General features: G+C 46.6%; 1 protein-coding gene across 10 annotated transcripts in view; it reads right to left on the bottom strand.

Moving 5' to 3' along the window:
• CNTRL (centriolin) overlaps positions 1-14,393 on the bottom strand; it is a 107,286-nt gene that overhangs the window by 41,235 nt on the left and 51,658 nt on the right. For all 10 annotated transcript variants that reach the window (XM_088466117.1, XM_088466120.1, XM_088466115.1 and 7 more), the window contains 6 exons: positions 13,973-14,152; positions 13,711-13,890; positions 13,393-13,509; positions 12,246-12,390; positions 11,163-11,305; positions 10,261-10,441 (listed from right to left, as the gene is read on the bottom strand). In XM_088466117.1, coding sequence (XP_088322243.1) covers positions 10,261-10,441; positions 11,163-11,305; positions 12,246-12,390; positions 13,393-13,509; positions 13,711-13,890; positions 13,973-14,152 — 946 coding nt within the window. The remainder of the gene's footprint in view (positions 1-10,260; positions 10,442-11,162; positions 11,306-12,245; positions 12,391-13,392; positions 13,510-13,710; positions 13,891-13,972; positions 14,153-14,393) is intronic.

The following is a 14,393-nucleotide window of genomic DNA, read 5'->3' as shown; positions in this document are numbered from 1 at the left end:
TATACAGTACACTCTCCTGCTAGTATTACAGTATGACAGAGAGCAGGCAGACACATAGCCATCTCCTGATCCTATACAGTACACTCTCCTGCTAGTATTACAGTATGACAGAGAGCAGGCAGACACAGCCATCTCCTGATCCTATACAGTACACTCTCCTGCTAGTATTACAGTATGACAGAGAGCAGGCAGACACATAGCCATCTCCTGATCCTATACAGTACACTCTCCTGCTAGTATTACAGTATGACAGAGAGCAGGTAGACACATAGCCATCTCCTGATCCTATACAGTACACTCTCCTGCTAGTATTACAGTATGACAGAGAGCAGGCAGACACATAGCCACCTCCTGATCCTATACAGTACACTCTCCTGCTAGTATTACAGTATGACAGAGAGCAGGTAGACACATAGCCATCTCCTGATCCTATACAGTACACTCTCCTGCTAGTATTACAGTATGACAGAGAGCAGGCAGACACATAGCCACCTCCTGATCCTATACAGTACACTCTCCTGCTAGTATTACAGTATGACAGAGAGCAGGCAGACACAGCCATCTCCTGATCCTATACAGTACAGCTAGTGATCTCCTGACCCTATACAGTACAGCTAGTGATCTCCTGATTCTATACAGTACACTCTCCTGCTAGTATTACAGTATGACAGAGAGCAGGCAGACACATAGCCATCTCCTGATCCTATACAGTACACTCTCCTGCTAATATTACAGTATGACAGAGAGCAGGCAGACACATAGCCATCTCCTGATCCTATACAGTACACTCTCCTGCTAGTATTACAGTATGACAGAGAGCAGGCAGACACATAGCCATCTCCTGATCCTATACAGTACACTCTCCTGCTAGTATTACAGTATGACAGAGAGCAGGCAGACACAGCCATCTCCTGATCCTATTCAGTACACTCTCCTGCTAGTATTACAGTATGACAGAGAGCAGGCAGACACGTAGCCATCTCCTGATCCTATACAGTACACTCTCCTGCTAGTATTACAGTATGACAGAGAGCAGGCAGACACATAGCCATCTCCTGATCCTATACAGTACACTCTCCTGCTAGCATTACAGTATGACAGAGAGCAGGCAGACACATACCATCTCCTGATCCTATACAGTACACTCTCCTGCTAGTATTACAGTATGACAGAGAGAAGGCAGACACATAGCCATCTCCTGATCCCATACAGTACACTATCCTGCTAGTATTACAGTATGACAGAGAGCAAGCAGACACATAGCCACCTCCTGATCCTATACAGTACACTCTCCTGCTAGTATTACAGTATGACAGAGAGCAGGCAGACACATAGCCATCTCCTGATCCTATACAGTACACTCTCCTGCTAGTATTACAGTATGACAGAGAGCAGGCAGACACATAGCCATCTCCTGATCCTATACAGTACACTCTCCTGCTAGCATTACAGTATGACAGAGAGCAGGCAGACACAGCCATCTCCTGACCCTATACAGTACAGCTAGTGATCTCCTGACCCTATACAGTACAGCTAGTGATCTCCTGAACCTATACAGTACAGCTAGTGATCTCCTGATTCTATACAGTACACTCTCCTGCTAGTATTACAGTATGACAGAGAGCAGGCAGACACAGCCATCTCCTGATCCTATACAGTACACTCTCCTGCTAGTATTACAGTATGACAGAGAGCAGGCAGACACATAGCCATCTCCTGATCCTATACAGTACACTCTCCTGCTAGTATTACAGTATGACAGAGAGCAGGCAGACACATAGCCATCTCCTGATCCTATACAGTACACTCTCCTGCTAGTATTACAGTATGACAGAGAGCAGGCAGACACATAGCCATCTCCTGATTCTATTCAGTACACTCTCCTGCTAGTATTACAGTATGACAGAGAGCAGGCAGACACATAGCCATCTCCTGATCCTATACAGTACACTCTCCTGCTAGTATTACAGTATGACAGAGAGCAGGCAGACACATAGCCACCTCCTGATCCTATACAGTACACTCTCCTGCTAGTATTACAGTATGACAGAGAGCAGGCAGACACATAGCCATCTCCTGATCCTATACAGTACCCTCTCCTGCTAGTATTACAGTATGACAGAGAGCAGGCAGACACATAGCCACCTCCTGATCCTATACAGTACACTCTCCTGCTAGTATTACAGTATGACAGAGAGCAGGCAGACACATAGCCATCTCCTGATCCTATACAGTACACTCTCCTGCTAGTATTACAGTATGACAGAGAGCAGGCAGACACATAGCCATCTCCTGATCCTATACAGTACACTCTCCTGCTAGTATTACAGTATGACAGAGAGCAGGCAGACACAGCCATCTCCTGATCCTATACAGTACAGCTAGTGATCTCCTGACCCTATACAGTACAGCTAGTGATCTCCTGATTCTATACAGTACACTCTCCTGCTAGTATTACAGTATGACAGAGAGCAGGCAGACACATAGCCATCTCCTGATCCTATACAGTACACTCTCCTGCTAGTATTACAGTATGACAGAGAGCAGGCAGACACATAGCCATCTCCTGATCCTATACAGTACACTCTCCTGCTAGTATTACAGTATGACAGAGAGCAGGCAGACACATACCATCTCCTGATCCTATACAGTACACTCTCCTGCTAGTATTATAGTATGACAGAGAGCAGGCAGACACATAGCCATCTCCTGATCCTATACAGTACACTCTCCTGCTAGTATTACAGTATGACAGAGAGCAGGCAGACACATACCATCTCCTGATCCTATACAGTACAGCTAGTGATCTCCTGACCCTATACAGTACAGCTAGTGATCTCCTGATTCTATACAGTACACTCTCCTGCTAGTATTACAGTATGACAGAGAGCAGGCAGACACATAGCCATCTCCTGATCCTATACAGTATACTCTCCTGCTAGTATTACAGTATGACAGAGAGCAGGCAGACACAGCCATCTCCTGATCCTATACAGTACACTCTCCTGCTAGTATTACAGTATGACAGAGAGCAGGCAGACACATAGCCACCTCCTGATCCTATACAGTACACTCTCCTGCTAGTATTACAGTATGACAGAGAGCAGGCAGACACATACCATCTCCTGATCCTATACAGTACACTCTCCTGCTAGCATTACAGTATGACAGAGAGCAGGCAGACATGTAGCCATCTCCTGATCCTATACAGTACCCTCTCCTGCTAGCATTACAGTATGACAGAGAGCAGGCAGACACACAGCCATCTCCTGATCCTATACAGTACACTCTCCTGCCAGCATTACAGTATGACAGAGAGCAGGCAGACACATAGCCACCTCCTGATCCTATACAGTACACTCTCCTGCTAGTATTACAGTATGACAGAGAGCAGGCAGACACATAGCCATCTCCTGATCCTATATAGTACCCTCTCCTGCTAGTATTACAGTATGACAGAGAGCAGGCAGACACATAGCCATCTCCTGATCCTATTCAGTACACTCTCCTGCTAGTATTACAGTATGACAGAGAGCAGGCAGACACATAGCCATCTCCTGATCCTATTCAGTACACTCTCCTGCTAGTATTACAGTATGACAGAGAGCAGGCAGACACGTAGCCATCTCCTGATCCTATACAGTACACTCTCCTGCTAGTATTACAGTATGACAGAGAGCAGGCAGACACATAGCCATCTCCTGATCCTATACAGTACACTCTCCTGCTAGCATTACAGTATGACAGAGAGCAGGCAGACACAGCCATCTCCTGATCCTATACAGTACACTCTCCTGCTAGCATTACAGTATGACAGAGAGCAGGCAGACACATACCATCTCCTGATCCTATACAGTACACTCTCCTGCTAGTATTACAGTATGACAGAGAGCAAGCAGACACATAGCCACCTCCTGATCCTATACAGTACACTATCCTGCTAGTATTACAGTATGACAGAGACAGGCAGACACATAGCCATCTCCTGATCCTATACAGTACACTCTCCTGCTAGTATTACAGTATGACAGAGAGCAGGCAGACACAGCCATCTCCTGATCCTATACAGTACACTCTCCTGCTAGTATTACAGTATGACAGACAGGCAGACACAGCCATCTCCTGACCCTATACAGTACAGCTAGTGATCTCCTGACCCTATACAGTACAGCTAGTGATCTCCTGACCCTATACAGTACAGCTAGTGATCTCCTGATTCTATACAGTACACTCTCCTGCTAGTATTACAGTATGACAGAGAGCAGGCAGACACATAGCCACCTCCTGATCCTATACAGTACACTCTCCTGCCAGCATTACAGTATGACAGAGAGCAGGCAGACACATACCATCTCCTGATCCTATACAGTACACTATCCTGCCAGCATTACAGTATGACAGAGAGCAGGCAGACACATACCATCTCCTGATCCTATACAGTACACTCTCCTGCTAGTATTACAGTATGACAGAGAGCAGGCAGACACATAGCCATCTCCTGATCCTATACAGTACACTCTCCTGCTAGTATTACAGTATGACAGAGAGCAGGCAGACACAGCCATCTCCTGATCCTATACAGTACACTCTCCTGCTAGTATTACAGTATGACAGAGAGCAGGCAGACACATAGCCATCTCCTGATCCTATACAGTACACTCTCCTGCTAGTATTACAGTATGACAGAGAGCAGGTAGACACATAGCCATCTCCTGATCCTATACAGTACACTCTCCTGCTAGTATTACAGTATGACAGAGAGCAGGCAGACACATAGCCACCTCCTGATCCTATACAGTACACTCTCCTGCTAGTATTACAGTATGACAGAGAGCAGGTAGACACATAGCCATCTCCTGATCCTATACAGTACACTCTCCTGCTAGTATTACAGTATGACAGAGAGCAGGCAGACACATAGCCACCTCCTGATCCTATACAGTACACTCTCCTGCTAGTATTACAGTATGACAGAGAGCAGGCAGACACATACCATCTCCTGATCCTATACAGTACACTCTCCTGCTAGTATTACAGTATGACAGAGAGCAGGCAGACACAACCATCTCCTGATCCTATTCAGTACACTCTCCTGCTAGTATTACAGTATGACAGAGAGTAGGCAGACACATAGCCATCTCCTGATCCTATACAGTACACTCTCCTGCTAGTATTACAGTATGACAGAGAGCAGGCAGACACACAGCCATCTCCTGATCCTATACAGTACACTCTCCTGCTAGTATTACAGTATGACAGAGAGCAGGCAGACACATAGCCATCTCCTGATCCTATACAGTACACTCTCCTGCTAGTATTACAGTATGACAGAGAGCAGGCAGACACAGCCATCTCCTGATCCTATACAGTACACTCTCCTGCTAGTATTACAGTATGACAGACAGGCAGACACGCAGCTATCTCCTGATCCTATACAGTACACTCTCCTGCTAGTATTACAGTATGACAGAGAGCAGGCAGACACATAGCCATCTCCTGATCCTATACAGTACACTCTCCTGCTAGTATTACAGTATGACAGAGAGCAGGCAGACACATAGCCACCTCCTGATCCTATACAGTACACTCTCCTGCTAGTATTACAGTATGACAGAGAGCAGGCAGACACACAGCCATCTCCTGATCCTATACAGTACACTCTCCTGCTAGCATTACAGTATGACAGAGAGCAGGCAGACACAGCCATCTCCTGATCCTATACAGTACACTCTCCTGCTAGTATTACAGTATGACAGAGAGCAGGCAGACACAGCCATCTCCTGATCCTATACAGTACACTCTCCTGCTAGTATTACAGTATGACAGAGAGCAGGCAGACACATAGCCATCTCCTGATCCTATACAGTACACTCTCCTGCTAGCATTACAGTATGACAGAGAGCAGGCAGACACGTAGCCATCTCCTGATCCTATACAGTACACTCTCCTGCTAGTATTACAGTATGACAGAGAGCAGGCAGACACATAGCCATCTCCTGATCCTATACAGTACACTCTCCTGCTAGTATTACAGTATGACAGAGAGCAGGCAGACACATAGCCATCTCCTGATCCTATACAGTACACTCTCCTGCTAGTATTACAGTATGACAGAGAGCAGGCAGACACAGCCATCTCCTGATCCTATACAGTACAGCTAGTGATCTCCTGACCCTATACAGTACAGCTAGTGATCTCCTGATTCTATACAGTACACTCTCCTGCTAGTATTACAGTATGACAGAGAGCAGGCAGACACATAGCCATCTCCTGATCCTATACAGTACACTCTCCTGCTAGTATTACAGTATGACAGAGAGCAGGCAGACACATAGCCATCTCCTGATCCTATACAGTACACTCTCCTGCTAGTATTACAGTATGACAGAGAGCAGGCAGACACAGCCATCTCCTGATCCTATTCAGTACACTCTCCTGCTAGTATTACAGTATGACAGAGAGCAGGCAGACACGTAGCCATCTCCTGATCCTATACAGTACACTCTCCTGCTAGTATTACAGTATGACAGAGAGCAGGCAGACACATAGCCATCTCCTGATCCTATACAGTACACTCTCCTGCTAGCATTACAGTATGACAGAGAGCAGGCAGACACAGCCATCTCCTGATCCTATACAGTACACTCTCCTGCTAGTATTACAGTATGACAGAGAGAAGGCAGACACATAGCCATCTCCTGATCCCATACAGTACACTATCCTGCTAGTATTACAGTATGACAGAGAGCAAGCAGACACATAGCCACCTCCTGATCCTATACAGTACACTCTCCTGCTAGTATTACAGTATGACAGAGAGCAGGCAGACACATAGCCATCTCCTGATCCTATACAGTACACTCTCCTGCTAGTATTACAGTATGACAGAGAGCAGGCAGACACATAGCCATCTCCTGATCCTATACAGTACACTCTCCTGCTAGCATTACAGTATGACAGAGAGCAGGCAGACACAGCCATCTCCTGACCCTATACAGTACAGCTAGTGATCTCCTGACCCTATACAGTACAGCTAGTGATCTCCTGACCCTATACAGTACAGCTAGTGATCTCCTGATTCTATACAGTACACTCTCCTGCTAGTATTACAGTATGACAGAGAGCAGGCAGACACAGCCATCTCCTGATCCTATACAGTACACTCTCCTGCTAGTATTACAGTATGACAGAGAGCAGGCAGACACATAGCCATCTCCTGATCCTATACAGTACCCTCTCCTGCTAGTATTACAGTATGACAGAGAGCAGGCAGACACAGCCATCTCCTGATCCTATACAGTACAGCTAGTGATCTCCTGACCCTATACAGTACAGCTAGTGATCTCCTGATTCTATACAGTACACTCTCCTGCTAGTATTACAGTATGACAGAGAGCAGGCAGACACATAGCCATCTCCTGATCCTATACAGTACACTCTCCTGCTAGTATTACAGTATGACAGAGAGCAGGCAGACACATAGCCATCTCCTGATCCTATACAGTACACTCTCCTGCTAGTATTACAGTATGACAGAGAGCAGGCAGACACATAGCCATCTCCTGATCCTATACAGTACACTCTCCTGCTAGTATTACAGTATGACAGAGAGCAGGCAGACACATACCATCTCCTGATCCTATACAGTACACTCTCCTGCTAGTATTACAGTATGACAGAGAGCAGGCAGACACATAGCCATCTCCTGATCCTATACAGTACACTCTCCTGCTAGTATTACAGTATGACAGAGAGCAGGCAGACATGTAGCTATCTCCTGATCCTATACAGTACACTCTCCTGCTAGCATTACAGTATGACAGAGAGCAGGCAGACACATAGCCATCTCCTGATCCTATACAGTACACTCTCCTGCTAGTATTACAGTATGACAGAGAGCAGGCAGACACATAGCCATCTCCTGATCCTGTACAGTACACTATCCTGCTAGTATTACAGTATGACAGAGAGCAGGCAGACACATACCATCTCCTGATCCTATACAGTACACTCTCCTGCTAGCATTACAGTATGACAGAGCAGGCAGACACAGCCATCTCCTGACCCTATACAGTACAGCTAGTGATCTCCTGACCCTATACAGTACAGCTAGTGATCTCCTGATCCTATACAGTACACTCTCCTGCTAGTATTACAGTATGACAGAGAGCAGGCAGACACACAGCCATCTCCTGATCCTATACAGTACACTCTCCTGCTAGTATTACAGTATGACAGAGAGCAGGCAGACACATAGCCATCTCCTGATCCTATACAGTACACTCTCCTGCTAGTATTACAGTATGACAGAGACAGGCAGACATGTAGCCATCTCCTGATCCTATACAGTATACTCTCCTGCTAGTATTACAGTATGACAGAGAGCAGGCAGACACAGCCATCTCCTGATCCTATACAGTACACTCTCCTGCTAGTATTACAGTATGACAGAGACAGGCAGACACACAGCCATCTCCTGATCCTATACAGTACACTCTCCTGCTAGTATTACAGTATGACAGAGACAGGCAGACACGCAGCCATCTCCTGATCCTATACAGTACACTATCCTGCTAGTATTACAGTATGACAGAGAGCAGGCAGACACAGCCATCTCCTGATCCTATACAGTACACTCTCCTGCTAGTATTACAGTATGACAGAGAGCAGGCAGACACATAGCCATCTCCTGATTCTATTCAGTACACTCTCCTGCTAGTATTACAGTATGACAGAGAGCAGGCAGACATGTAGCCATCTCCTGATCCTATACAGTACACTCTCCTGCTAGTATTACAGTATGACAGAGACAGGCAGACACGCAGCCATCTCCTGATCCTATACAGTACACTCTCCTGCTAGTATTACAGTATGACAGAGAGCAGGCAGACACATAGCCATCTCCTGATCCTATACAGTACACTCTCCTGCTAGTATTACAGTATGACAGAGAGCAGGCAGACACATACCATCTCCTGATCCTATACAGTACACTCTCCTGCTAGTATTACAGTATGACAGAGAGCAGGCAGACACATAGCCATCTCCTGATTCTATTCAGTACACTCTCCTGCTAGTATTACAGTATGACAGAGAGCAGGCAGACACGCAGCCATCTCCTGATCCTATACAGTACACTCTCCTGCTAGTATTACAGTATGACAGAGAGCAGGCAGACACATACCATCTCCTGATCCTATACAGTACACTCTCCTGCTAGTATTACATTATGACAGAGAGCAGGCAGACAAAGCCATCTCCTGATCCTATACAGTACACTCTCCTGCTAGTATTACAGTATGACAGAGCAGGCAGACACACAGCCATCTCCTGATCCTATACAGTACACTCTCCTGCTAGTATTACAGTATGACAGAGAGCAGGCAGACACATAGCCATCTCCTGATCCTATACAGTACACTCTCCTGCTAGTATTACAGTATGACAGAGAGCAGGCAGACAAAGCCATCTCCTGATCCTATACAGTACACTCTCCTGCTAGTATTACAGTATGACAGAGCAGGCAGACACACAGCCATCTCCTGATCCTATACAGTACACTCTCCTGCTAGTATTACAGTATGACAGAGAGCAGGCAGACACATAGCCATCTCCTGATCCTATACAGTACACTCTCCTGCTAGCATTACAGTATGACAGAGAGCAGGCAGACACAGCCATCTCCTGATCCTATACAGTACACTCTCCTGCTAGTATTACAGTATGACAGAGAGCAGGCAGACGTGTAGCCATCTCCTGATCCTATACAGTACACTCTCCTGCTAGTATTACAGTATGACAGAGAGCAGGCAGACACATACCATCTCCTGATCCTATACAGTACACTCTCCTGCTAGTATTACAGTATGACAGAGAGCAGGCAGACACATAGCCATCTCCTGATTCTATTCAGTACACTCTCCTGCTAGTATTACATTATGACAGAGAGCAGGCAGACACACAGCCATCTCCTGATCCTATACAGTACACTCTCCTGCTAGTATTACAGTATGACAGAGAGCAGGCAGACATGTAGCCATCTCCTAATCCTATACAGTACACTCTCCTGCTAGCATTACAGTATGATAGAGCAGGCAGACACAGCCATCTCCTGACCCTATACAGTACAGCTAGTGATCTCCTGACCCTATACAGTACAGCTAGTGATCTCCTGATTCTATACAGTACACTCTCCTGCTAGCATTACAGTATGACAGAGAGCAGGCAGACACAGTCATCTCCTTATCCTATACAATTTACCTCTATTATTGTGACATCGGTGCTGGCCATGACGAAAAGGAGAATATACCCAATGCCCCGAAGCTGGGGGTGCAAATTCTTCCTTTCTTCCAGGAGCTTTCCGCCTGGCAGGGGACGAGGTCATCGGAAACCGCAAACTGACGCCGGAGTCTTTTGTGCTCATTGAATCGCGGCCGGAGTTCTGCCAATTACAGGGAAACTTTATAATGGATACAGCAGAGAAATCTGCCCTACAATGTGATTGTGAATCCAAACACATCATTTCCTTTCATTACTGCATCCGAATGGCATACACGGAGTTAAGTGATAAAGGAAATCACTACGGCCAACTGCCATGTTGGATATCAATTGCGGTGCGTGCGTGATTGGGGACGGGATATGTTTACAAGTGATTATAAATACAAATTTGTGCTAATTCTAGTAAATGAGCAATGTGTAATAAATCATTACTGAGGTCCCTGGAGAATCTATGAACATTAGAACCATACAGCTGCAACGTTTAGGTTTGTGCTAATATCACTATAAAACCATCAGTAAAATAAATTACTACTGGCGGCTTTATTTAACAGTGCTACTAATAATATATAGAATAACGGATTCACATTTTTGAGGATTGTGATCCCTAGGGAAGTATTTTTGGAGACTATAAACTGGAAGCTGGGGGGCCGTAGAAAGACTTTCCACGACCGCAGTTATTGCAGAACATTGTACAAAGTCTCTATGAGCCGGGTATAGCAGAATGCAGAGCACAATAGCCCGTACTCAGCTGCACAACAAGGTCAGACCTCTACAGAATACACATTGTGGAAAAGTAAGATGAGATCAAGTAACCTGAATAAAGTATCTGGGCCTTTAACCAGTAATTTACTAAATAGCATGTGGGGTTAACATACGGTACTTACATTTGAGGACGATGGAACGTAATACCAGTAGCCCCTCCGTCGGAAAGGGTCAGCCATGCTGGTAATATAATCGTTCTGGCAGCTGAGAGCATGTCTGAGAGATTCAATGTCATCCAGCAGATCCTCGATCTCACCAGTATTATCTAGGAGACAAGACAATTGAGCTGTCTGGGGCAAAGCCTCAGGCATTCTAACTTATAACTCATTTACCAATCATTCACATGGCTCTTATTTGTAGTAAATTAATTTGAGCGGATGGGGGATATGGGGGAGCAGTGTCCTGATAGCAGAGGATGGGGGATATGGGGGAGCAGTGTCCTGATGGCAGAGGATGGGAATATGGGGGAGCAGTGTCCTGATGGCAGAGGATGGGGCATATGGGGGAGCAGTGTCCGGATGCCAGAGGATGAGGGATATGGGGAGCAGTGTCCTGATACCAGAGGATGAGGGATATGGGGAGCAGTGTCCTGATGCCAGAAGATGAGGGATATGGGGGAGCAGTGTCCTGATACCAGAGGATGGGGGATATGGGGGAGCAGTGTCCTGATGCCAGAGGATGGGGATATGGGAACATATCGGGAATGGATCATGGAAAACATATTTAACTCTTTGCTGTCCACCACACTTTGCCAGGGCCTAGATCTCTGTTTACCCCAAGAGAGCACGTAAAACACACACTGTCCATGTCCATTTCACGGGCATATAAGGTCTTCTGTCCGTTTATCGTAGAGGTGGCAATAGATCCCTGGGGGGTCTGGTGCAGAATTAGTAGTTAGGAAATCCAGCTTTACAGAGCTGCACAGAGCATGTCAGCATATCAGGAAATCTGAGGTAGGCGAGCAGCTCAGCGTATACCTGTTCTCCTGCACGGGTCTATGGACAGGTGTATTACATCACATAAATATACATGACTGACCCCCAACCCACTGAACACATCTGTTTGACAGTAACAGTAATTACATAATGTTACTATAAGATAGATGTAATCAGTAGGTGGGGGTCAGTCACCCCAACAACTGACTGGTAAAGCATTTCCGAAGCCACAAGTTACATATTACGCCGCATAAGGATGACATATATTACCAGCTGTGACATGGTCCAACAAATGTTTGAGACGCCCAATCTCCGCCCGTTGTTTTCTCAGTGTGTGGTTTAGCTGGTCGATCTCAAGCTGCTGAGAGTTGGACACGTTGGCTCCGGCCTCTGCGTTCTGCAGCTCAGCGTGTAACTGACAAGAGACGGGTACACGTATAACATGCATCTCATGGACCACAATACCCAGCAGCCCTTTATGGACCAGAATATACAGTTCTGTAAAATGATTAGCTGATAAGTCCTTAAAGGGTACATCCGTATATCACTGTAGCTATACTGTACACAGGGCCTGATTCAGCAGTGCACGAAAGTGCGATTATCGGGAATCTGCGCATGCGCAGGACCCATTCTGTGAGTGCGCAGAATGGGTCCTGCTCAAATCGCACGCAAGCTCTTGAATGCCTCTGCCTGACTGACAGGCAGAGGCATTTAAGGGGCGGTGCGGGGGCCACTCAGTGTCTGCCCCGTTTTCCGGGAATGGCCAGCCTACAGACTGCGTGGATGTACTCAGACTTCTGGGCTCGCAAGGCTTACTCAGCTGTCTGGTCGCCCGGTGTCGTCCACCTTCGCGACCATCGACCACCGATAGTTGCGATGGTGATCCCAGCCTGCGGGAATTCAATTGTCAGCGAAGGTTGCGAATTGCCATTGCCATGGCGTTTAAACACAGCACAACAGCAGCCTGTCTCGAACCCTTCGTCTCGACGGCCAAATGCCCAATTCGCACAAGAGTGCTCGCTACCCTATGGGGTGGCAAACACTTTTGTGCGAGATCCCGCTGCCATAAAGCACGGCGGCTGCCACGCAGATTCGGCCGAGCGAATGCATTCGCCCTTAATCGAATTCTCTCCTAAGTGCTATTCTGGAACAGAAACACCGAATCCACTGGCATTGCAGGTTTTCCCTCGCACCCTGTAGAGCTGCGCTGGGGAACTTGCGATGTTGCCGCAGAACATTCTCCATTATCATGAAGAAAATAATGTTCCTTTAATTAGCTGAATGAAAATGATGGATGCCACCATGAAACACTGACTGGCTTAGAGGGTGTCACGCTGTCGGTGTAGCATACAGCGAGCCATAAGGCCAGGTGAGATGTAACTACTGTGCGCGACTCTCAGGGGTCCTTACAACCTACCTGCTTCTCCCTGTCCTGAAGCAGCTCTTGAAGTAGTTCTATCTCTGCCTCAGCTTTAGCGAGATCCCGGACCGCCTGGGCTGCCTGTGCGCAGAAATTCTCCGCTTCATGGATCTCCTACAGTAAATAAAGACATTTTCGGTCTGGCACTGCAATAATTAATTCATAAAATTCAAGAAAGATATTTTTCTCTTATGTCAACTGGTCATAAAAAAGTTTTACTTTTTTTTTTTTTCACAGATTTTACTTTACAAATAAACCTTCTGCTAATTCTGGTACAAATTACTGTCTATTTCCAGTAAAAGTGATCTGCGATACCTCAGCCCGCTCTCGATTGATCTGACGCACTGTGCCGCGGAGAGATTTTAGCTGGTCTTTTGTGCCGGTCAACTCTGAGGCGGCCATCTTGTCTGAAATCGCCACAGCCCTCTTCAGCTCCTTCAGTTCTTTATCCAGTCCGGAGAACTGCTTCTGCGCCCGGGTGTCCTCCATTTTCCTCTGGAATAGAAAGACGCGTCACGACGTGTGCGTTCTATGATGGCTACATACGTTTGTGTCTGGATCAGATCTAGTGCGTCACCTCATTCTCCAGGTCGTGCAGTTCGGCCAGTAGCCTCTCCCGCTCCTCGTCGGCCTCCACCAGCTGCTGGTCGGCCAGGCCCTGTATGTCCTCCATGGTCCTCAGCTTCTCGCTCAGCTGCCGGACCTCTTTCTCCAAATCGTGTACTTTAGCTTCATTCTGCCTCTTCTCTAACTGAATCTGCGGAGAGGAAAAGTCATTACACTTTTAATGGCGAGAAAACAGTATATCCCTGAGACTAACTAGACAATATAGGGGCCATTTACACAGCTACAATGGAGATTTTGCATTCATGCTTCAGTATACAGTATACCATCTGCATTTTCAGCACATTCAGGCCTCAGCACAGGCTGATCATTCATTAGTCACCAGCTGCCGCTCTCACTGCAGCCAGTAAGTTGATGCTCCCATAGTCAGCTTA

The sequence above is a fragment of the Taudactylus pleione genome, unplaced genomic scaffold (assembly GCF_031769625.1).
Source record: "Taudactylus pleione unplaced genomic scaffold, aTauple2 ptg002507l, whole genome shotgun sequence".
In the NCBI taxonomy this organism is placed as follows: Eukaryota; Metazoa; Chordata; class Amphibia; order Anura; family Myobatrachidae; genus Taudactylus; species Taudactylus pleione.
Note: the sequence above shows the minus strand (reverse complement) of the source record. Positions and strands in the feature narration are given on the sequence as shown.